The following is a 23,681-nucleotide window of genomic DNA, read 5'->3' as shown; positions in this document are numbered from 1 at the left end:
TCTTCTTAAAAGTGGGATGTGGGATAGTGGATGTAGCTAAAAACAATAGTGTTAAGACTTCTTTATGTTTTCTTTTCAACAGTATCAGCCCCAGAACGTCTCTGGTTTTAAAATTTGAATAACTATAAACTTTCTGTAGCTCCTCCTTAAAGACAAAACAGTATGTGTAAAATGCACTTCTGAGCTGGGTGAACTCAGAAAAGACTAGCTCTAGTTGTGGCTGTGATTCTGAAGGTAGAATACATTTTTGACATTTGAGATTGCTTATTCCTACTGATAGTCCCTTTCTTAATTCCAAAGTTATTTTTAGCACAGAGCACTAAAAAAAAATAGTGTTCATTGCTTAAAAAAAAAATGACAGGAAAAAAATTTCAGGATTATTGTAGTTTTTTTCTGGAAAACGTACTAATGAAGACATTCTATTTTTAAGGAAATATTTTGAGGAAAAGATCTATTATATACCTAAGAGACATTCTGTTTGATACAGTGTAATGATAGCTATAAGCCACTTATATAGTATTTGGTAATTTTGAAAAGAATTGAAGCCAGAATTTTAAAAGACGTTATGGTGTTATTTTTCACATTTCTTCCCTAACCTTCAATTCCTTTTTTATTTCCTTGAAAACATCCTTTTTTCCACATACAGTCACTTTATTTATTATTTTTTCTTCTGCTGTTAGTACTATAATCTTTTATATTAAGAGTTAACTCCACTAGCTCTTCTATTTGTTATATACACTATTTTTTATACCATCAATTCCTATCTTTTGGAAATGTATCCCAATATTGTAAAAAATAAAGCTACAGAACTGGAGATGCAACTTATTTTAAAGCTAATTTCACTTAGTCATTGTGAAAATTAGGTTAACACACTGGTATCACCTCGTATTTATTGACTTAAAATGTTTTAAATGAGGATGCATTTCTGAGGGTAAAATATTGAAATCAAAATTGCTTGGTTTCCATGTTACTAATAATGGGTGTGAAAATTAACACAGGAACCCTCAACTAAAATTGGAGTCCAGAAGGCCTGCAGAGGGAGCTCTCATGCTCTACTACTCATCAATTACCCCAAACAGGAGGTACCTTGCATCTCCAACAGGAAATGTATTGACTTTACTAACCCAGCAGGAGGAAGATTTTCTTCTTGCCCAGCAACAAGCCCATCCAATAGAAAATGCCACAGTTCAGCCAATGAGGAGCCATCGTCACCCTGAACTCTTAGTTTCCTCCCACAAACTTTCATTTTTCTTTTGCTAATGGCTCCCTTATCCCAACCTCCTTTCCATAAAAGCCTTACGTTCTGTATGACTACTCGGAGTATGTCTCTGCTTTCTAGATAAGATGCTGCCCGATTCATGAATTAATAAACCTGATCAGATCTGCAAATTTACTCAGTTGAATTTTGTTTCGTAACATGGGGAATAAATAAAAGAGTAAGTCTTAACTAATACTAATATGGAATTGAACTGTTCTTACCAATACAACTTATAAAAATACGATCCCCAGAACAAGGGTTTGTTTATTGGTATGCTTTTCTAGAGGCACTGAAATAAAAACTAAATCCACAAATATACTAACTGATCACATGATTTAAGTAAAATTTTATCTAATGGTCAATGATATAAACATTTAAACTACATAATTAAAGACACATGTTAGATGGTTAAATGGAAAATTAAAACCAAGAGGGATTAAACATCCCCTTGCCATACACAGTCTCAGACTAAACGGGTATTTGAGGGAGGATACTTGTATTTATATAAGTAAAGTCATTCAACCCATACATTTATTTCTATAATGTGTACATGTGACACTTAGAATTCCCCACCACAATAATGCATCAATTTGAGATTTCAAATAAAATCCTGATCCATTTTGTTTTCCAATGCTCATGATAGTCAAATTTATTTACTCTTTAGAACATCATAACTTTATGATATACAGGTTGTATATAATCACACTTCAATAATCTGATAAATTGAAAAGCAAAACCAAAACCAAAACCAAAACAAATCCTTATTGGATGGATGAAATAATTTCTTGCTGAGCATAATCCTTTAGTCTAGAACTTTGGATAGATTTTTCAGACAATGTTCCCTTTGAATTTTTATACCATAAGTTTATGGAAGAACTTCTACTAAACTTGGAATTAATGGTTTTTGAAGAGATACAAAATTGTCCCTTCATCAAATATCCTGAGAATTTACCATCACCACCTTAACTCGTTTCTCAAACTGTTATACACAGAGAAATACAAATCTTTACATTAAAATTGAGAAATTAATTGATATTTTCATAAAGTAGTAAGCAGAATTAAAGAAATATACAGCTTAAAACAGTTGACATGATCCTAAAATTTATATGACAATTTTAAATTTATGGCCCAAATAAAAGTGAATAGTTTTTAATAATTAAATCACTTAAAATAAATTCTCAGTAACTTATCTGAAAGTAAACAGATATGAGGATAACTGGGTTCTGGACACCTTGTAAAATGAAATAATGCCACTTTATCCTTCTCAAAAAATTTGTGATCCTAGTAAAACAGTGGTTTGGTTCTGCTCCCCACCCACAGAAGCCACCTCTCTTTTCTATCACTTACAAATATGTCAACTATCAGTCTTCTGATTTGTCAGGTTGCCAGTAGGCAGTCAGAGAAGTATGACTCAGTTAGCCTTATGCACAAGAGTAGAGGATCAGTATATCAACAGAGCAGTCATGGCTTTCTTCTAGTGCTCACTGAGGTCAAATGTCCTCGTAATTATAAATGTTGAAAGGTAAAAGTACATCTTAACAGCAGCCAAAAATTTATATTTTTTTATGTATTTACAATATTATACATATTTACATGATCACATCAAATACTGAATTGTAGAAATAAGAGATCACCTAAATGGAGCAGTCATTTAATGCCTCAGCATTATTTTCTTGTGCAAACTGAAACTTTTCCCAAACTTCTTAGAAAGCTAAAGACAGTCAACATTGCGAAGGCCACCATCCATGGTTAAAGAGCCAAACCTAAAAACACAGAAGAAAAAAGGCAATCTCAAAAGATTCATTTATTCAGACCCCAACATTTTAAGGAAGACTAGAGGATACTTTTCAGAGGAATAAGCTTTTATTTGTAAATAGTTTAAGCAACTATGAATTGCTCTATTTCTTACTTAAACATAGTAGCATTATAAATATATGAAAAAATACAATTCTGTGGCTTGGGAAAACTTTGCAAGATAACATGGGGAGTGATGCAATCTAAAAAGTGTTAGGAAGAATTGGATAATTTCTTCTTGGTGGGGTGGCATTCAGAAGCAAAGATGTGGAGTTGGGAGTAAGTGTGACATACTCAAGGGACAGCAAGAAATGGAACCTTGCTAGAACAGACTATTATGGGGCGCAGTGGGAAGTAAAGCTGGGTGAACGGGCTGGGGGCAGACTATTATATTCTTTGAATTCAAGTATGAATTTAGACTTGACCTTTTAGATAACCGGCGTTTAGACATTTTTGTGTCAAGGGAGTGGCATGGTAAGACCAGTATTTAGGAAGATTATTTTGGCTGTAATACCCATGAGAGATGGAAGAGCCTGGGGTTAGGGAGACAGCTGGTAGTTCTCACCATAACTCACATGCGAGGGGGAAAAAAGAGCTGAATGAGATTGATGAGGTAAAATACGGAAACATGTTGAAAGAAGATACCAAACTTGGTGAAAGGGAGTTAAAGAGGAAATGTCTAAAATAATTTATGTTCCAGGGCATGGGAGGGAGAAAGGTTGTCTCACTGAAGAGAATAAGGAAATTAGAGGGGAAACTGAGTTGGGAAGGATGATATCGATTTTTGATAGAAAAAAATCTGAAGTGTAGTGAGATATCCAATCGATACAGTACACAAGGCCTGGCTTCTTTACTAGTTCTTCCACAAATCCTTCAGTAGTCACTTAACATTTAAATTATTATTATGCCATGTTATATCACCCATATATTGCCAAATAAACCTATAAATAAAATATAGGAGGAACAGACTTATTGGACACGCTTTGGGAAGTGGGGATTTTATTCCATAAGGCATAAGTGACTCAATATAAAAGTTTATTACAGTATATTTTAATAGTCTCTTCTACTTGCTAATCTTTAGTCTTACAGGATAAATTTAGGATTTAGCTAAAGTTGTGAAGAAACTATAAATTGAATGCTATAAAAAGATAACTACAATGTAGTTGCTATAAATCAATAGGAAAAACGATTTTTAAAACCTAATAGGCGAGTCACAGAAAAAAAATTTAATCGACATATAAAAGGACGCTTGACATCATTATAAACCAAAGAAATGCAAATTAAAACAAGGTATCAGTTTTTAGTAAACAAATCAGCAAACATTTAAAAAACTGATAACATTTAGTGTTAACAAAAGCATAGTCTTTTTCTTTTGGGACAACCACACATACATCTTTTAAAGAACAAAGTAACAATTCCTACCAAATTTAAATGTGCATACCCTTTAACCCAGCAATTCCACATCTAAAAATTGATCCCTCAAAAATTCTTACACAAGTACATGAAACTATATATACACATATGTTCACTAAAGCATGGTTTATTATGAAAACTTAGAAACAACTTAAATGCCCAACAAATGGGGATAAATTAAATAGATATGGTAGACCCATACAATGCAATACTAGGCAGCTGTCGAAAATGAGACATATAATGTACATGTATGGACTTGAAAAAGTACTCTTGATATATAGCCTTAAGTGAAAAAAGTAGGACTAATCCAGTCTGAACAGAATGGTTCCATTCTTATAAAACACACATACCACAAACTATTTATTGTGACTACTTCTGCAGGGGTGTGGGGGCATGAGAAAGGGCAGGTAGAGTCTTTTATTTCCAAATTTTCACAATTATATATTGTTTGAAAATTTTTTTGACAATTCATTAATTTAAAACTTGGTAATGTTATAGAAGTGTCTCATAGCTTTCTGCATAAAAATCATGTGATTTCCTGATAGTGAATCTTTTCAAGCTTTAGAGCATAGGTACAGTGGGGACAAGATTTTATAAGGAGATGGGAGGCTGGGTTCTAGCTCCAGCTCATCTTCTCAGGGTATGAACTTCAATACTTGCAGACCATGGATAAAGACTGTCTGCTCTGCTACTGTATATGGTTCGAATGCACGTTAACTGAGATAATGCAGTGTGAAAGTGCCCTGCAAGGGAACACACATCATATAAATGGGAAATATTTTTATTAGCAGAGGAACACCTAACGGCTTGAAAGAGAAGGGTTCTATTTTGAGTGAGCCAAATATGATTTAACTTCTCTGAGGAACCAGGATGAGGAGACAGCCATTCCAAAGTGGCTTTATTGGCTCTATACATTTCCCATCTCTTTCTCCCTGATCTGTTAGGGAGCAGACACCCAACTCCTCAAAGAGCTGCATTTACAGATGGCACTCACCTGCAAGGGGGTATGCAGAGCATTCTGTAAGTCACCTAGCACCAATCAGAGTGCTGGCATCTTATAAGCAACTCCGATACCAAAATTAAAAATTATGAGTCTAATGAGAAAATGTTATAAAAAATAATGTGCAAAAGATTTTCATTTTCACAAAATGATTCTAATAAAGCAAATAATTCTATTAACCAGTGCTTCTGTAAAATGGAATCAATAATAGTAGACTTGTCTTTATCCAAACAACCGCAAATTAAAAGGTACCATGAAAGTCACAAAACATAAGGGTTCTGACTTTATATCCCTTTCCCACTGCTTAACCTAGTGACACAGGAAGACAGAGAGAAACAAGTATAGATATGTACGCACATGTCCTCGACTGTATGTAAAAACACAGGGCAGAATGCTATCTGCATTAACTCACCTTTCTAAAATATGATTATTTTCAGCAAGTTCTTTAACCACTCCTTCCATTTCTTCTTTTAATTTCTTCATACTATACATACAAAATAATGATAAATAAGCATCTTTGCAAAAAAAGTATGCAAATGTTTTAGAATTATATTTACTCGTATATTATGTTTTAGTTCTCTAGATTGAACTAATAACATTAGCAAACGTATTCACAAGCATCAAAAATATGAATATGAAAGAACAAGATCACAAACTGCAATAAAAACAAATGGAGACATCATAGTTATTAGATGATAAGTTTCTTACCCGAGAGTCATTTCTACTAATGTGTTTGAACATGGATAAATTGGGGTCATGGTATGTTTGATTCCACTGGAGGCTGCAAACATTTTCTGAGGCAAAGTTTCTTGTAACTAAAATATCAAAAGACCTCACATTAATCACAGAACAAAGTATTTACTACAGATCTTAAGTCAAATATTACAGGCTTTCATATACCCGGTACAGCTTAAGTTTTAACTTCAAAACTACCAATGATCAACACTACCAATAATTCAACACTCTTTTAAAAAACTTTTCTGATAGATGATAAAAAGAATAGTCTATCACAGACAATAGTTTAGTGGTTACCAGAGGGTAAGGGGGGTGGGAAGTGGGAGATGAGGGTAAGGGGGATCAAATATATGGTGATGGAGGGAGAACTGACTCTGGGTGGTGAACACACAATGGGATTTATAGATGATATAATATAGAATTGTACACCTGAAATCTATGTAATTTTACTAACAATTGTCACCCCAATAAATTTTTTAAAAAAGTCTATCAGATGTTCTCAACTGTAAAACATCTAAGTTCTTATAAACATGGGTCAAAGTACGTATCACAAAAGGGAAAGGAGAGCTGACATAAGACATATTATGTCCTATTTTCCCTTCTCAATCATAATCAATTATAAACTGAGAAGAATTTTATTTTCATTTTTCCTAATCTGTATTTCTGGCTTTTCCTGAGATATAGGAAAAAAAATATATTTTTTAGATACTTTTGATAGCTGTACCTCATTAGTATAGTCTTGATACTTTGATACTTCTTCTTCAATATCAAAACACTGATTAGTTAGGGATAATAACTGTTTCCTAAGATGAAGCATCTTTCTGAAAACCAAAAAAGAATTGATTAATAAGCAGTCTCATGAAATATTATTCTTACTTAAAATACACTACATTAAATTGTATATTATGAAGTCAACCACTAAACACGACCCCCGCAAAGTTTACTTACCTCATCCATTCTTCTGACTTATCCAAAAATGCCTCATACTTTTTAACACACTCATCTGTAAAATGGGTCATAGCTTTTGTTGCATGGTAATATAGTTTTTGCCTGTAATTTAGAAATAATCAGAGGCTTAAACCAATGTTACCGTTTCTATTTCCAATATTAAAAAAATTTCAAATATATGAAATTTGTTTCCTGTAATGACTGTTGTGACTTCAGGATATTTATAGTAGAAAGCCAAAGGTTTCTAAGATAGACATTACGTCAGCAAGAGGAGAATGAGAAAGGAGAGTAGTCAAAAAATAGTTATTAAGTGACATCAAGGTTAAGAAGGCAGTTAAGTCTATCCTTGCCTATGTCCTGTATTTTCTGGCCTTCTGCAACAGAAGCACACGAGGCAGAAGAAACCTGCCCCTCACTCTCCCATCTCAGTAACCTCTAGACCGGGGCCTGAGGAGTGAGCCTCAAATATGTACACACATAGTATTAATTGTGTAAAGCTAAGATTAACACGTATTTTTAATTGTAATTAATTTCAACTTTAAGAAGAATCATATTAATAGCACAACCAAAAATAATTATTAAACATCATCTGGACACTTACTTATCAAATTTGTGGATTTGTTCTTCATTATAAGCTAGTCCTAAAAATAAGAAAATATATTAGCTTTGTAAATGTAGAGTCATAAAGTCGCACACAGTATTCTTTTCTTTTGAGATTATTACTTCAAAAAGGCTAAGAGTTTAAAGCAGATGTCACAAACTTAGATATAGCTACAAATGCTTTTATTCGATCTGTACAGTGTTAACATTAAAAAGAAAAATTAATTGCCAACAGTTAAAATCAGGATATGTCTAATAAAATCTGTTTTTCTAGATTTTCTTGAGATACAGGAAGACTGAGCAACAAATTAGGTGAATTTGAGCAGCGATTCTCCCCTTTAGATGGGGTCTCTCCTCTCTGGCTCTCCTCAGTCTCCATTGGCCAAACTTATTCCAGTTACGTGCCTGGCCTCTACAAGTTTTGGAGTTCAATATTTTCAACTGATTGAAAATATTCAAAAAGTTGGTTTTAGAAATAACATTTAACTTCTTTTTTGACAGAATCAAATCTCTGAAATAAACAACTTAAGCAGCCACCCTTACAAATATACTACTTCAACTGAATTACAACTGGTAGGGCTGATTCATTTGATTAACAGATGGCAAATTTTACTTACTACGTTCTGCTTTGTCTTTTTTGAACTGATAGTAAATCTCTGTGATGCAATTTAACAGGACTTGTAGCTTTTCTACACTATTAAAGGAAGAAAAACCCACATAAATTTACTGAGTCAACGTGAAAAAGAATATTTAATAATCAGAGCAAAAATGACCAATTAAGTTATAACCTACTGTCTATCTTTTGGATGAGTGCCTTCTTGATGGGCCCAGGTATCCGCCAGCAATCCTCCTGGAGATAATTTGCTTTCGGTATCCTGAAGACTGGTTTCTATTGTTCCCTGAGAACTGGAAAGCTAAATAAAACCAATGGGTTCAGATCCTGATCACCAAAAATCAGAAATGATCATCACACTGCCAATGGAATCTAATGTCTGAATCATAATTCTTTTATAAATTACTTCAAAGCCAGAATAATTACTTTCATTTTTAAATGCAAAGACCGTTTCTTAGGTTGACTTCTACCAACCGTGTGACAATAAAACATGAGACTGATTAGTATTATGCATTTTAAAAACATTGCTTACATTAAGTAACTTTTTTTAAAAAGACATACAAAATACTTTTAATGATTCAATTGTTTGTTTCTTTATCTGTAAAATATGGTAAATTATCTCAAAAAGAGTTGTAAAATTCAAATAGGAGAACCATTAGAGTAGACAGTCCCAAGTATAAAATATAGGTGTGCAAGACTGTGCTGTTTGTTTAGAGACCAAAGAAAAGTAATTCCTCTTAAAAACAGACAATGAAACCTCATCTAAGATCCTGTTCATTTTAAGCTTAGTACCTTTATCACTTATCTACCACAGAAGTAAGCATTTGTAAAACTTTTAAAGAAAGGATAAAGGTTAGACTTTTAACCCTTAAATATATCTAAATATTCTAAGGGTCCTGATACATACTATTACTTTTCAAATAAAGTTTTAAGTGGCGGTTTAAACTGAAACTAGCAACAAACAAGGGCGCCCTTTTTACTACACTCTTGTCAGCACTGGACCAGCAGCCTCAGCTTCAGCCTCACATGGGAACTTGTTAGAAACACACATTTTGGGGCCCCACCTGTTGAATCAGAAACTCTGATTAAGCCTTGCTAATTTGAAAGACAAAAACAGTATAATATCTTACTGTTATTATAATATAAAATTTTCTATTACTACTGTGAACATTTTTCAAGTTTCATTCGATCTATTCATTTTTAAATCATTTCTAAATGTTCTTTATTTATTGTAGATTTAATGTTTTCCTTATCAATCTGCATGACTGATATTTTTCTTGCATGAGCTATTTTTATTAAAAAAACCTCTATCACATTTTCTCAATCCATTTGCCTTTTAACATTATTTTTCAACATAGAGATCTTAAATTTTTATAAATCTTGTTTTTTGTGCTTTGTCTTTTTTAAACATTAATGTTAAGAATGTGTTAAGTGGGGCAGGCTCGGTGGCTCAGACGATTAGAGCTCCATGCTCCTCCTAACTCCGAAGGCTGCCAGTTCGATTCCCACATGGGCCAGTGGGCTCTCAACCACAAGGTTGCCAGTTCAACTCCTCGAATCCCACAAGGGATGGTGGGATCTGCCCCCTGCAATTAAGATTGAACACGGCACCTTGAGGTGAACTGCCGCTGAGCTCCCAGATAGCTCAGTTGGTTGGAGCGTGGGCTCTCAACCACAAGGTTGCCAGTTCAATTCCTCGACTCCCACAAGGGATGGTGGGCAACGCTCCCTGCAACTAAGATTGAACATGGCATCTTGAGCTGAGCTGCCACTGAGCTCCCGGATGACTCAGTTGGTTGGAACGCATCCTCTCAACCACAAGGTTGCTGGTTCGACTCCCACAAGGGATGGTGGGCTGTGCCCCCTGCAACTAGAAATGGCAACTGGACCTGGAGCTGAGCTGCGCCCTCCACAACTAAGACTGAAAGGACAACTTGAAGCTGAACGGCATCCTCCACAACTAAGATTGAAAGGACAACAACTTGACTTGGAAAAAACGTCCTTGAAGTACACACTGTTCCCCAGTAAAGTCCTGTTTCCCTTCCCCAATAAAATCTTTTTTTTTACAAAAAAGAATGTGTTAAGTATATATGTTAAGTACATTATACTTCCAAAATATGGAAAACAGTTTATAGATAAAGTTGTTTTTCAAAACATTACATAAAAGTGTGAAAAATAGCAAGCAACCTGAAGGACCAACAACAGAGAGATAATAAATAAAACTATTATTAAACCCACTGGCTGCATGCAATATTAAATCTAAAAAATAGTGCTACAAAAAAAAAAAAACCACAAAACCAAACAAACTGAAAAATGGTTTTACTATAAAGTTATACAAAAAATAAAAGTAACAATTGTATGTTTGTAGTATAACCATCATTTAAGAATATATATAAAAAGAGAGGACTAAAACAGTGGTCATCCAAACTTTAGCAGCATCAGAATCTTCTGGAGGGCTTGTTAAAACATTGACTGCTGGGTCCTACCATCAGAGTTCCTGATGCAAATGGTGGTCCTGAAGTGTGCATTTCTAACAAGTTCCCAATTAAGGCAGAGGCTGCTGGTCCAGGAATTACACTGAGAACCACTGCTGCAGGATATTGAACAGAATGGTATCATTTCTACTTACAAATTTTATTTTTATGGTGGGAAAAAATTTAAGGTCTCCATTAGGAAAGGAGCCACAACAACTAAACAGATTATGAGGAAAAACAATGCAATCTAGTTAGAAATAATTGGCCTGAAGGTAAAGCCCAGATTTCATAAGACTCTGTGATCATGACTGCCTATATTTAAATATAAACAAATATTGGGGAGGACTATTTCTTGTTTCTCTGAGTTTTAACTGCTTTATTCCATAGCAACATTTTAAAAACTTTTTTGATCATGACCCAGTATCATTTAAATGTGTATATATAACTGGACTGAAAGTTTCATGGAACATTTCTTTACTATATGTGATGCATTCTGATGTTTTCTATTCTATTTCATTCAAAAACATTGCTGACCGCAGTGCGTGAAACTTTACAGCCTATTAATTATTCATGATATATTTTGAAAACCACTGCTTTAGATCTAAAACTGAGGAAAAGAACTAAAAATCAACCTAAGCTGGGAAAGAAAAAAGGGATATCATATCAAGTTCCTTTTCCCCTTTAACATCCATTTAATGAAAGAATACTTCAAATGCTAAAAGCTTACAAGTGTATAGCCTCTCTATCTCATTTAATTGGTACAACAACCTGTGAAATAAGCAAGGTAATAAACTGCGCATTTTAAAGAAAAAGAAACCAGGATGCAAAGAATTAAAGACCTTGCTTAAGTCATCAGGCTGGAATAGCTAGGTAAATAGTGGCAAATCTGGGATCAGTAATCAGCTCTCACAATAACTAATTTCGTGCTCTTCTACAATACGTTTTAAAAAGAGATCCAGAAACTACCAAAAATGCTATTGTATTTTTTAGCAAGGTAGAGATTTTGTCCTCATTTCTTTTTTTAGTTATAGAAATGATTGTCTTGAAGAACCCAAATCTTTCCTTACTTTTTATTTAAAAAATATCTACTTTTCCTAACTTGAGTCTATTTCTAAGCAAGTTTAAGCACTCTGCATGTTAAATTACATTTATGAACTTGCTTTAATTGCCACAGCAGCAACACTAGGGCAATTACAAATTTTAAAGAGCAACAGGGAGTGAGGGAGGAGGACAGGGAGAGAGAAAAGGGCTTAAAGCAAAGCAGGCTTTTGAAAATGTCATAAGGAACTGCATGGTAGTAAATGGTATTTAAATATTGTAAACAGTTCCTATTAGATTGGTGCAAAAGTAATTGCGGTTTTTGCAATTTTTAACCTTTTAAACCGCAATTACTTTTGCACCAACCTAATAAAAATGGGAAAAGACTACCCTTTCTCCAGAGAGCTTTAGGTACATCATCTCTCTAGAAACGTTTACATCTTACCTTGCCAGGAAAGGAATAGACTGTGAGCCTAAGACTGTCATAATTTTGTAAATACTTACTCTCAACAATTTGGTGTGTATGTCTGAAATTTCATCTAACTCTGCTGATTCTAAATTGATCTTCATCAGCTTTTCATATCTGCATGGAAAACAAGTCGGGAAAAGTACAAAAGCAGAATGAACACAGATTTAAAAAGACGTTTTATAAATTACAGCTGAGTTTTTATTATCATAACCATTTCAGAATAAGATACTAAATGCAAAGCCTACAAAGCAACAGATCCCAAGAAAACCTGATGTCTTTGTAAAGAAGGAATTTTATATACTTATCAATTTGCAGATTTAGAGATCACATAGAAAATACAACTTAATTTCAAATAGTCTTATGCCAGGATTAGAGTCAAAATACTAGATTTCAGAATTAATGGAGATCAACAGTAAATAGTGAGTTCATTAATTGTATTTCCTGTGCAGTACAAATAGAAGAGCCAAGAAAGAGGGCAGTTTAAAATATAATTCTGGGGCTGGCCCGGTGGCTCAGGCGGTTAGAGCTCTATGCTCCTAACTCCAAAGGCTGCCGGTTCAATTCCCACATGGGCCAGTGGGCTCTCAACCACAAGGTTGCCAGTTCAACTCCTCGAATCCCACAAGGGATGGTGGGATCTGGCCCCTGCAACTAAGATTGAACATGGCACCTTGAGCTGAGCTGCCTCCCGGATGGCTCAGTTGGTTGGAGTGCATCCTCTCAACCACAAGGTTGTCGGTTCGACTCCTGCAAGGGATGGTGGGCTGTGCCCCTTGCAACTAGCAACTAGCAACTAGAAAAACGGCAACTGGACCTGGAGCTGAGCTGCGCCCTCCACAACTAAGACTGAAAGGACAACAACTTGAAGCTGAATGGCACCCTCCACAACTAAGATTGAAAGGACAACAACTTTACTTGGAAAAAAGTCTTGGAAGTACACACAGTTCCCCAATAAAGTCCTTTTCCCCTTCCCCAATAAAATCTTAAAAAATAAAAAAATTAAAAATATAATTCTGTTTCAAAAGACAGTCTCAGAAATAAGATTAATAAGTAAAAGTAAACTAAAAGTAATCCCAAATTTCTCAAAATATTACCAAAATACACTTCTAGAATACTTCCTTCTAGTTCCTTTGTTGATTACAGGATTTTTTTATTTTCCTATTCAGTGTGTTTTGCAAGGTAAAAAATGAGACATTTCTATCTCAGATTACCTTTTCCTTTGTAAAAGGAAGGGGAAAATGACACCAAAGAGATGGTACTCATTTCTTTCTAAGACCTCTGGATACATGTGCCTTTGTGAGGAAGTAACTTAAACTACGGTTGTGCCTTAATACAAACACTTGCATAGCATGTTGTATGTGCTCAGGGTAACCAAATAAATTAAACAGAAATGTAACAGTACTTAACATGTGAACCACTATTAGTAAGGAGTAATCTACTCACACTTTCACAGTTTTTTCAATGTTTCTGATGCAGAAATCCAACGTGATCACAACTTCTGTCTTTTTATGAACAGTTTCATTATAATCATCTTTAACTAATTCTCTAAAAAATAATAATATTCTCATTAGTTTATCTAAGAAATTACTTGTTTTCTTTTTTCCATCACTAATAACACTGCTGTCCTACTGTTCAAATTTTTTGACAGTCTTGTTATATTACAAGAAAGCCAGTTCACTTTTTATTATAAAAGCATCTCTGTGAGCCTTATACATATCTAGGGTATAAACCACTACTACTTATTAGATTAACAATTTAGAAATCTAAGGCTTTAAAATTACATTTAAAAAATAAAAACTAATCTACAATCACACAAGCAAGCTGAACAGCATTATATTTTATACCCCCAGAATTAATTTTTACTACTCATAGTAGATTTCTGTCTGATTTACACTTTAAATCAGTTAATATGAGAAGAAGAAGGATGACACAGTAAATAATACAACTGAAGGGCTTTTTGTCTGCCTCAAAAGTCAACCAACTAAGGCCTGATGCTTGTTTTTGCTGAGAATGGTATTTACATTTTTAAAGGTTATAAAAACAAAGAAGAGACCTTATGTGGCCCATAAAGTCTAAAACATTTATTAACTGAAAAAGAAAAAGTTTGCCAACAGTAGTCTACATTAAAAACTATTTTCTCATGACTTGTTAAACTAAAAGCTTAATAAGTAAAAGGAATAAAAGCTTCATGGAGCAGTAACTAGGATAGATTACAACAGCAAGAGAAAATGAGAGCTGTTAGTAACAATACTATGAAAATAAATGGAGTCAACACTTAAGATTGCTCCAGAAACTATTAGTAAAAACCATGAGGCGTCTTAAAAAAATAAAATAAAATAAAAGGCTTCTTAATGGAAAGAGAAAAGCATAGGCTTACAAATTAGGTATGTGCATACATAAAAAAAAATTGTTAAGTATACATTTATGGGTTTAACATAAAGGTGACAGGAAAAAAACAACAGAGCCTTATTCCATTTTTTTCTTACACACAACAGCAGCACAAGCATGAAATGCTTCATACATGTTTTTGCGAGAAGGGAAGGATATATGCAGAAACTGTCATAAGCATTAAAGCTGAAGACCACAATGAGCCCAGAGAACATGAGGCCATTACTATGTGTACATGAAATCCAAAAGTTTCAAATGATGTTGTAGAGAACTAGAGGCATGGTTCTCAAAAGAGACCATTTATTCTCCATGTCTATCAGATGGAAAAATGACATCTACAAATCATGAAAGGTAAACAAAGGTCAATCATATTCATCCACAAAACATTTTCTAGGGTCACTTGCAGGGAGAGAAAATTAAACTAGATGATCAATATTCTGACCTATAATAAAATATTAAGTGATTAGCAAAAAAAACCAAAAAAAACAAAAAAAAAATTTTAAACTGCTTGTAAAGGTGAGTGTGAGTGTGTACTCATACTGTATGGTTTCATTTATATGAAATGTCTAGAACTGGCAAATTTATAGCAACATAAAGCATATTAGTGGTTGCCTAGGGCTAGAAGGTTATAGCAAAAATGGAGAATGACTGCTAATGAGTATAGTTTCTTCTTAGGGTGATAAAAATATTCTAAGATTTGTGGTGATGGTTGCACAACTCTGTAAATGTACTAAAAATAATTGAACTGTACATTTAAAAAAATGGGTGAATTTTATAGTATGTCAATTATATCTCAATAATCTGTTTTTTAAAAACAGCTGAGTGTATACTTCATTTGGGAAAAAGGCAGGAAATAGAGGAAGATACAGAGGACATAAACCCTAGAAAGAAGTACAAGTTGTGTTGGATTACAACAATGACAAAACTTTCCAAGATGGTGAGATGACAGCCAAGTTAAGGTCCTTGGAAAAGGAATTCATTTACCATCACATCATACAGTGTGGTGGTGTAAGTTTTAAAATCCAGGTATTATTGTCCTGTCTCACAAGGTTATTGTTGGAATCAAATGAAAACATACTGCTAAATGTTTTGCAAACTAAATGTGAAACAAATGTATTATAATAAAAATCAAGCACCTTACCCTGCCTAGTGTGAAGAGAAAAAAGTATCAATGGTGGGGTGGATACCAGTTATTTAGTGAGGTCTATGTGAAGATCAATCTTCAAATTTCAATCTATTACTTACATCAACCATCGGATCCCCTTTCGCATTAATTCCTGATAAAGGAGCAAGGTACTGGCAATTCTACAGGCATAACATACAACTCCTGTTATTGCCTAATGAAGAAATACAAAATGTCAGTACTTGGTGCTAACTGTGGTACAGGGTAGAGAAAACTTTTACACAAAAATTTTCAAGCTTATGTATTTTTATCAGGTTAATTAAAAACACAATTAACTACCAATTTCTAAAAGCTAAGGACAGCTATAACTGCAATAAACATTTCATCCTTAACATAATAATACTAAACATGCACTGTCTCAATGGAGAACATTTTCTTATGAGTTCAAGAAAGAATATAAAGTCAAGAAGAAAGAACACAAAATAATTTGCAATGGATAACAATTTAAGTGAATAATTTCCTAAATCATATAGGCATATATAAACACACAATATATGTTATTGCTTCCACTATTGATAGAGTAATTTTAATTCAGATGATTACATAGTAATTTAATTAACTACTAACCTTAGCCATGCTAGCATCTCCATCTAAATCATAACGTGGATGTACTTTAGGGAGGGAAACTAAAACATTGAAGTAAAATAATTAAAATCAGAAATAAAGATTTGAATAAATTATTATATCCTGCATACAGTAACCTCTAACTTAAACATTAATCTCCAAATTACCTCCAAATTGAACATTAGTAGCAAAACGCTTTAATGTTCTTTTCCTGGTTAAAAAAACAAAAACAATAATGCTCATTCTGTAACAAATTACTAACAAATTACCTGCAATATTTCTAAGGAGTTTCATTTTTTTCTTAAATATATTCCAACACAACAAGCTCAATTCTTTTCTTTAAATCTAAATCAAATCCCAAAGAACCAAACAGAAAATTTGAAATCTGGGTAGTTTATTTTTTTCACCAGTAGGATTAATCATTTAAAAGATTCCAAAATGCAGATCTAATTCGTCTGAAGACTCTAAAGCTTGACAAAGTGTCCTGGTCACATTGAACATAATAAATATTTGCTGAAATTTATGATACAAAAAGTTATTTTGAGTGTTAGTGAAATACTGAAAGCAGGGAGCTACAGTGCAACATACATGACAAACTACCGTTTTATGAAACCAAATACTTAATGTTAAATGATATTGCCTACAAGATTTTTAGATTTTTCCTACATAATCTTGTTCAATTAACTTACAAAATCTTCATGTTTATTAAAAGTCTACATTAATGTCATCATCAATCAATTTTATGAAGATGACAATCATTTTTACAGGATTTTTTTTGGTTTTTTTTTTTTTTTTTTTTTTAATGGCTAGTAAAAATAACAGGAAAAATCCCAACTTACTTTTTTCATATATCAGTCCTATAGTATTCAGAGGTTCTCGGCTTACTACAAAGATAGGGTTTTCCTCAGTAGTTTTAGGGAAATGCTGTGCCAATCTTCCAGGTTCTAGAACTAAGCGTCGTCCTTCATATATAAGTTCTTGATTTGAAGAAATAATTTTGGTTTGTTTATACACCAGTTCATGAAATACAGTAGCACTGTGTGAGAAAAATCAGAAAGGATAACATAAATGGGAGAAAAAGAGAGATGAAGTCTTTTTTAATGACGGAGTACAACATCCACTGCTAAGTGGTATTTCAGATCATGACCAGTCCATAGATATTACAGTCTATAAACTAAAAATTCCACACAAATTGTCCATACAGCAATCAGTTCTAAAATATTTTTATGTTTGGATACCTATATGGATATGTACAATATACAGGTTTCTTAATACTTAATAATGGGGAGCCAACATAGCAGAGAGCTTAAAAGTAGTGACTCTGAAATTAGACTATCTGGTTTCAAATTCCAGTTTTTACACTTAATTGCTGAATTGCCTTAAGTTCCTTAAGTTATGTAACTCCTCTGTGCCAAGCTTCGCCATCTATAAAATGGGAATAATAGCACCTATCTCACAGATTTGTTGTGAGGACTAAATGACGTAAATATATAAAGAATTGAGACTGGTACTTGCAACATGACTATATAATGTTTGTTAAATAAATTAATAAAACCAGGTTATTTTCAAAATGATGTTTTAGGAAAAAAGGTAGATTCTCCCTAAACAGATCCTATGAAATCAAAGAAATGTTTCAGCAGCAATGTTGTGATTTGTCTCTGCCACAAGCCTCTGCCGAGATTGGCTCAAATTTGGGTGGGCTTTTTACGTTCAAATAGACTCTTAAAATGAAATAGTGGCCAACACTTAACTACGATACGTATTTATTAAGGCTATTAAGTACCACAATAAAGACAAATATTATATTTTAATCTAGTGTTATACTAATATTTTATTCATTTTATTTATTTATTTTTTCATTTATTTATTTATTTATTTATAATTAAAGTTTACTGGGGTAACAATTGTTAGTAAAGTTACACAGATTTCAGGTGTACAATTCTGCATTACATCATCTATGTATCACATTGTGTGTTCAGCACCCAGAGTCAGTTCTCCTTCCATCCATACATGTGATCCCCTTTACCCTCATCTACCACCCCCAGATCCACCTAGAATTTATTTTGTATGTCTGTGGTGTGAGATAACATAGCACGTGTCAGCCCCCCGACACCATTCCTTCATAATGCTTACGGTACAGTACGTTCTCATATATAAATGGTCAGTTTCTGGGGTCTCTGTTTTGTTCCATCAGTCTACTTATGCATACCTGCACCCATATTAAGATATGTAATTACTGCACCTTTGCAGTATGTCTTAACAGCGAATAAATAAGTCATATGCTCTCCAACTTGTACACCACTTTCGCTGTTTTGGACCTTCTACTTTTCCACTTGAATTGTAGAATGAGATCTATTACAATCCAGTGGGATTTCTATCAGAACTACACTGAATTTATGCATTAATTTGGGGAGAATTGACATTTTTATGCTATTGAGTCTTTCCTTGCATGAGTATGGTACATCTCCACTTAATTAGGTGTTCTTTTATTAATGCTTTCCTGTATTTCCCATTAGTCTCTCAGATATTTTTGTAGATTTATTCCTAGATTTCAAAATTGTTTTTATTTCAGTGAAAGCATCTTTAGGGATGGCAGGTTAGCTCAGTTGGTTAAAGCGTGGTGCTCATAGCACCAGAGATGCCGGTTCCATCCCTGCATGGGCCACTGTGATCTGTGCCCTCCAAAGTGAAGTCCCAAAGTGGGCCAGGTGTTAAAAATGTGAAGGAGCCATCTCTCCGAAGGGAGTATCTGCCCGCAGGCTGGGGCGGGGTTGTCCGGCGAAGGCCCCGCGGCGCCACCAGTGCAGAGCTCGGCAGCCCGGTGGCTTCGCCTCCGCTGCTGGGGCTGCTTCTGGGCCACCAGCTCGGGCTTCATGGCGCAGAGCGGGGTGGGGCGGTGGCCGGGTGCCCGGAGGCCCTCAGGGACGGGCACCGCGCCCGACCACTTCTGCCCGTAGAAAAGTATCAGTCAGGAGCGCGCTGCCGCAGCTGCCGTCATCTTCTATTCATTATATTTAGATTAATGTTTATATTATGTTAGATATTACATATTAATATCTAAAATATTATTTTATCTAATGTTATTCCTTAATAAATTACTAGTAAAAGTCTCTTTTTGAGTTTTATATGAGGCATCAAAACTGCTATTTGAATCCTGTCAAAACAAAAACTAAGGCATATAGAATGGATGTAATGTTTTTTCCTTCATTTTTAAAAACATTTTTGAGGTCATTATGGATTTATGTGCAGTTGTAAGAAATAATACAGAGAGATGCTGTATACCCATTTTCCTGTAATAGCAACATCTTGCATGAATACAGTACAATATTACAACCACGATCCTATTCAGATTTCCTTATTCTTATTCACGATCTTGATCCACCTATCTTATTCAGATTTCCCCAGTGTTACAAGTATGTGTGTATGTACTCACTTATATGCAGCTTTATCATATGGGTAGATTTTTTTATAACATGGGTTTAAGATATTTTTGTTTGGGTAAAACAAATAATTATTTCTCCAGCATTCAATAAGGGCTTTATGCCACATATGCAAACAATAACTACACAAACTATGTTTAAGATTTACCCTTTAATATTTTTTAAATGACAGGACAGTACACTTAACAAAACCTGGTCCATTTATTAGTAGATGCTATTCTGGTTATGTGAATAAGTAAGTTGAGGAAGAGCAGAGAAATGAAAATAGTCTTATAAAAGCTACAGTTTAAGACCTAGCTAATTTACCTGTAAATTAAAAAAAATGAGAAAATGAATCCTTTTATTCCAAAGTGAAAAGGAATTTACTAAGCACTCAAACTTTCTAAGGGGAAGTGGGTACCTCTGGTGAAGCAGAGGCATCTTTTCTATTTCTTCTCCTAATTTATGAACGTAATTATCATATAACACAACATTATCATATAGGATAAAATATAAAGAGGTACTTACGTATTATAGCTATGAATATAAATCTTATGAGCTGTCATTTGTTGTAGCGAAAAAACATGAATTATCATGCGGTGAAGTATATCACTAGTTTCTGCAAAAAACTGGTCAAAACCCCAACACTTTTCCTGATCTGCTTCAAGGATGTTTGCAAGAACAGGGGTAAGTAGAACTTGAAGTCCCCTAAAATAGTATTGAAAAAGAGATGAAGAGTGAAAGTGATATATTCTGTCTAGGTACAAAATCATAATACTCACCAATAAATCAAAGGAACTATTACTATTATTCATTTAAAAACCTGCCAACTTTTCAGAAAGCCAGGTAACCTTAATTTAACATTACTTGTCAGTAAGTCAGGGGTTATGGTAATTTTTTTTTAATGTTAACTTTTACTGATTATTTTGATTCTCTCCTTTCCAAGTTTCTTCACTTTCCCAAACACAGTATAACATTGTACTCGTATATATATAGCAAATCCAGGTGAGATCAACTGATTAGAACCAGGTGTTATGAGGGTAATAATTTAATTTCAGGGCCTTTAATGTCCTTTTAATATGGCATTGCAATATTTAATTTTTTATGTTGAATTTATATGCCTTTTGTAGTGTACTGTGAATGAAAAGAGGGCTATGCAATAAATCTGACAAAGTTCAGGGTGGCCACTGGGTAAACCCAATAAGCTCAGTGACCATAAGTAACCACACAGGATGGTCTTATCACAAATTCCTAACCTGGCAGGTCATGGCGGGTAGTCCCATCCCAGGCCTGTAGCTTCCTTAGCAAAGGTCAATCTATCTGAGGTGAGCTCTGTCCACTGCTCTTATGTATCTAGAATAACATGCCTTTGAAATGTAAGAGTAATATTTTTCCTACTCCTTAAAGGCACAACCACCAGCCCAACGACCAGCCCCAGAGCAAGAGACCTACTTTTTCCTACTCCTTAAAGCCCCAACCACCATCCCCAGAGCACAAGACCACCAGAGCAAGAGACCACAGTACCCCTCATTGTTATCTTATTCCCTGTATACCTTCTCTATGTGCTGTAAATGTTCATTATTAAATATCCTGTACCCACCAATGTAAAGGAAGTATGTGTTTCTTCATTCTGCCTTTTATCGAACCTAGAGATTTCCCTGCTATGCTTTCTCCTGCCAACTTACTCTACCACCAATGGATTTCATGTACTTCCTTTCATCTTCTCCTTTGATTCTAAAGTATAAAATAAGCTGGAGAGCTGCCATTCTCCGGAGCATTTGAGATCTTGCTTCCCAGGATGTACTGTCATTTTGTCTTAAATAAACTCATACAAATTCTCTACAGGTTTGGATGTTTCTTACATCAACACAGAAGTAAAATAACTGTAATCATCTTGCAATCAATTAGTGATGATTCAACTAGGAATAATTTTTGACTAATAAGCTTCAATATTTAAAAAAAATGAATGGAAGGACTTTTATTCTTTCCCATGCTTTCGCCGAATTATAAAATATGCTCAAAGAAATTCTCAAATTATGGAATTTCAAATAGTCTTAAAAATATATTCTTGACTATGTGACAGGCACTGGGACAATTCCTTACCTGTGAACAGTTTCTAAAATAGATAGTGGATATTTTAAATTTTTTCCTAAATTTAAATTTTTGAGGTATCTATTCTCCCTCCTTTTGCAAGAGAATCTGCACCTCTCTACTCTCTAACCCTACTCCCTGTGCATAGATGGGCACAGGAGCCAGGTTTGGTTAATGATTAGTCGGAGGTGGCCAGGTGGTAGCATACAGGTTAGTCAAATGAGAATCAACCCAGAAATCTTCGCTAAAACTCTCAGGAAAGAAAGTCGTTTTCCCACTGAGTTTTCAAAGCTGTGAGAATGTGAATGTGGGAGTGCCAGCAGCCTTCCTGTGGCTGCCAGGACAGAGCCTGAGGGAGAGGAAAGAGAAATCAGAGGAAAGCACATCAGAAAGATCTGAGGAAACTAAGTCTTGATACAACTTGAGTCTGAGTATTTAGCTGGGCTCTAAGTCACATACATATGTGAGCTTCTAATTTCAAAGCTAGTCTGTTTCCTTTTTCAATAAAAGCAGTTGAGTTAGTTTTTTTTCACTTGCTGAGTAGTAGTACTTAATGTCCTTACTATTAAAAACAAACAAACAAACAAAATCATGTAGGGTTTGTGCAAACATAATTGCGGTTTTTGCACTGTTGAAATTTGCTGTTTGATATTGGAATACATTCTTAAATAAATGTGGTTATGTTCTATATCATTTTAATGTGCATTTCTCACTTTATGTTTTTTTGCTAATGACTTATTACTTGCTGTTTATTTTATATTTATTTTAGACTATGGAAATGATGTTAGACAAAAAGCAAATTCAAGTGGATTTTCTTATTCGCGTTCAAAATGGGTCGTAAAGCCACAGAGACAACTCGCAACATCAACAACGTATTTGGCCCAGGAACTGCTAACGAACGTACAGTGCAGTGGTGATTCAAGAAGGTTTACAAAGGAGAAGTGAGCCTTGAAGACAGGAGCATAGTGGCCGGCCATCGGAAGTTGACAACGACCAACTGAGAGCAATCATCGAAGCTGATCCTCTTACAACTATATGAGAAGTTGCCAAAGAACTCAATGTCGACCGTTCTACGGTCGTTCAGCATTTGAAGCAAATTGGAAAGGTGAAAAAGCTCGATAAGTGGTATCTCATGAGCTAACTGCAAATAAAAAAAAATCATCTTTTTGAAGTGTTGTCTTCTCTTATTCTACGCAACAACAACAAACAATTTCTTGATCAGGTTGTGACATGCAACGAAAAGTGGATTTCACTTAACAACTGGCAACAACCAGCTCAGTGGCTGGACTGAGAAGCTCCAAAGCATTTCCCAAAGCCAAATTTGCAGTAAAAAAAGGTCATGGTCATTGTTTGGTGGTCTGCTGCCAGTCTGATCCACTAGAGCAGGGGTGTCCAAACTGCGGCCCACAGGCCAAATGCGGCCCACAATCCACTGTTAATTGGCCGCAGCAAATTCCAAAAATATAGTTAGTTTACTTAAATAAACCAGGTGAGGCAATACGTACTTCACCTCAAGTGAGTGGCCTGGCTGTTTGTGTATTTTACCGCATATGGCGCTTGGTAAAAACCGTTGAAAAGAAGTTTGGACACCCTTGCACTACAGCTTTCTGAATCTCAGTGAAACCATTACATCTGAGAATTATACTCATCAAATTGATGAGATGCACTGAAAGCTGCAGCTGACCTTGGTCAAC

At 34.6% G+C, this 23,681-nt stretch overlaps 1 protein-coding gene across 5 annotated transcripts in view; it reads right to left on the bottom strand.

The window, feature by feature from the left end:
• Positions 1-1,493: 1,493 nt before the first annotated feature.
• The window catches only part of TBK1 (TANK binding kinase 1), a 49,082-nt gene continuing 26,894 nt past the window's right edge, over positions 1,494-23,681 (bottom strand). For 3 of the 5 annotated variants that reach the window (XM_081060587.1, XM_081060586.1, XM_081060585.1), the window contains exons 8-21: positions 20,425-20,604; positions 17,317-17,513; positions 16,481-16,539; positions 15,976-16,067; positions 13,786-13,887; positions 12,378-12,456; positions 8,541-8,662; positions 8,366-8,442; positions 7,750-7,789; positions 7,149-7,250; positions 6,925-7,021; positions 6,174-6,280; positions 5,878-5,949; positions 1,505-3,021 (exon numbers count right to left, since the gene is read on the bottom strand). In XM_081060587.1, coding sequence (XP_080916713.1) covers positions 2,970-3,021; positions 5,878-5,949; positions 6,174-6,280; positions 6,925-7,021; positions 7,149-7,250; positions 7,750-7,789; positions 8,366-8,442; positions 8,541-8,662; positions 12,378-12,456; positions 13,786-13,887; positions 15,976-16,067; positions 16,481-16,539; positions 17,317-17,513; positions 20,425-20,604 — 1,378 coding nt within the window. In that variant the 3' untranslated portion in view covers positions 1,505-2,969. Of the gene's footprint in view, positions 3,022-3,106; positions 5,209-5,877; positions 5,950-6,173; positions 6,281-6,924; positions 7,022-7,148; positions 7,251-7,749; positions 7,790-8,365; positions 8,443-8,540; positions 8,663-12,377; positions 12,457-13,785; positions 13,888-15,975; positions 16,068-16,480; positions 16,540-17,316; positions 17,514-20,424; positions 20,605-23,681 lie in introns of those variants that run through there. The other 2 variants (XM_081060584.1, XM_081060583.1) reach the window with 2 other exon arrangements.

The sequence above is a fragment of the Rhinolophus hipposideros genome, assembly GCF_964194185.1.
Source record: "Rhinolophus hipposideros genome assembly, chromosome: 9".
In the NCBI taxonomy this organism is placed as follows: domain Eukaryota; kingdom Metazoa; phylum Chordata; class Mammalia; order Chiroptera; family Rhinolophidae; genus Rhinolophus; species Rhinolophus hipposideros.
The sequence above is the reverse complement of the archived record's forward strand: the minus strand, read 5'-3'. Positions and strand labels throughout refer to the sequence as shown.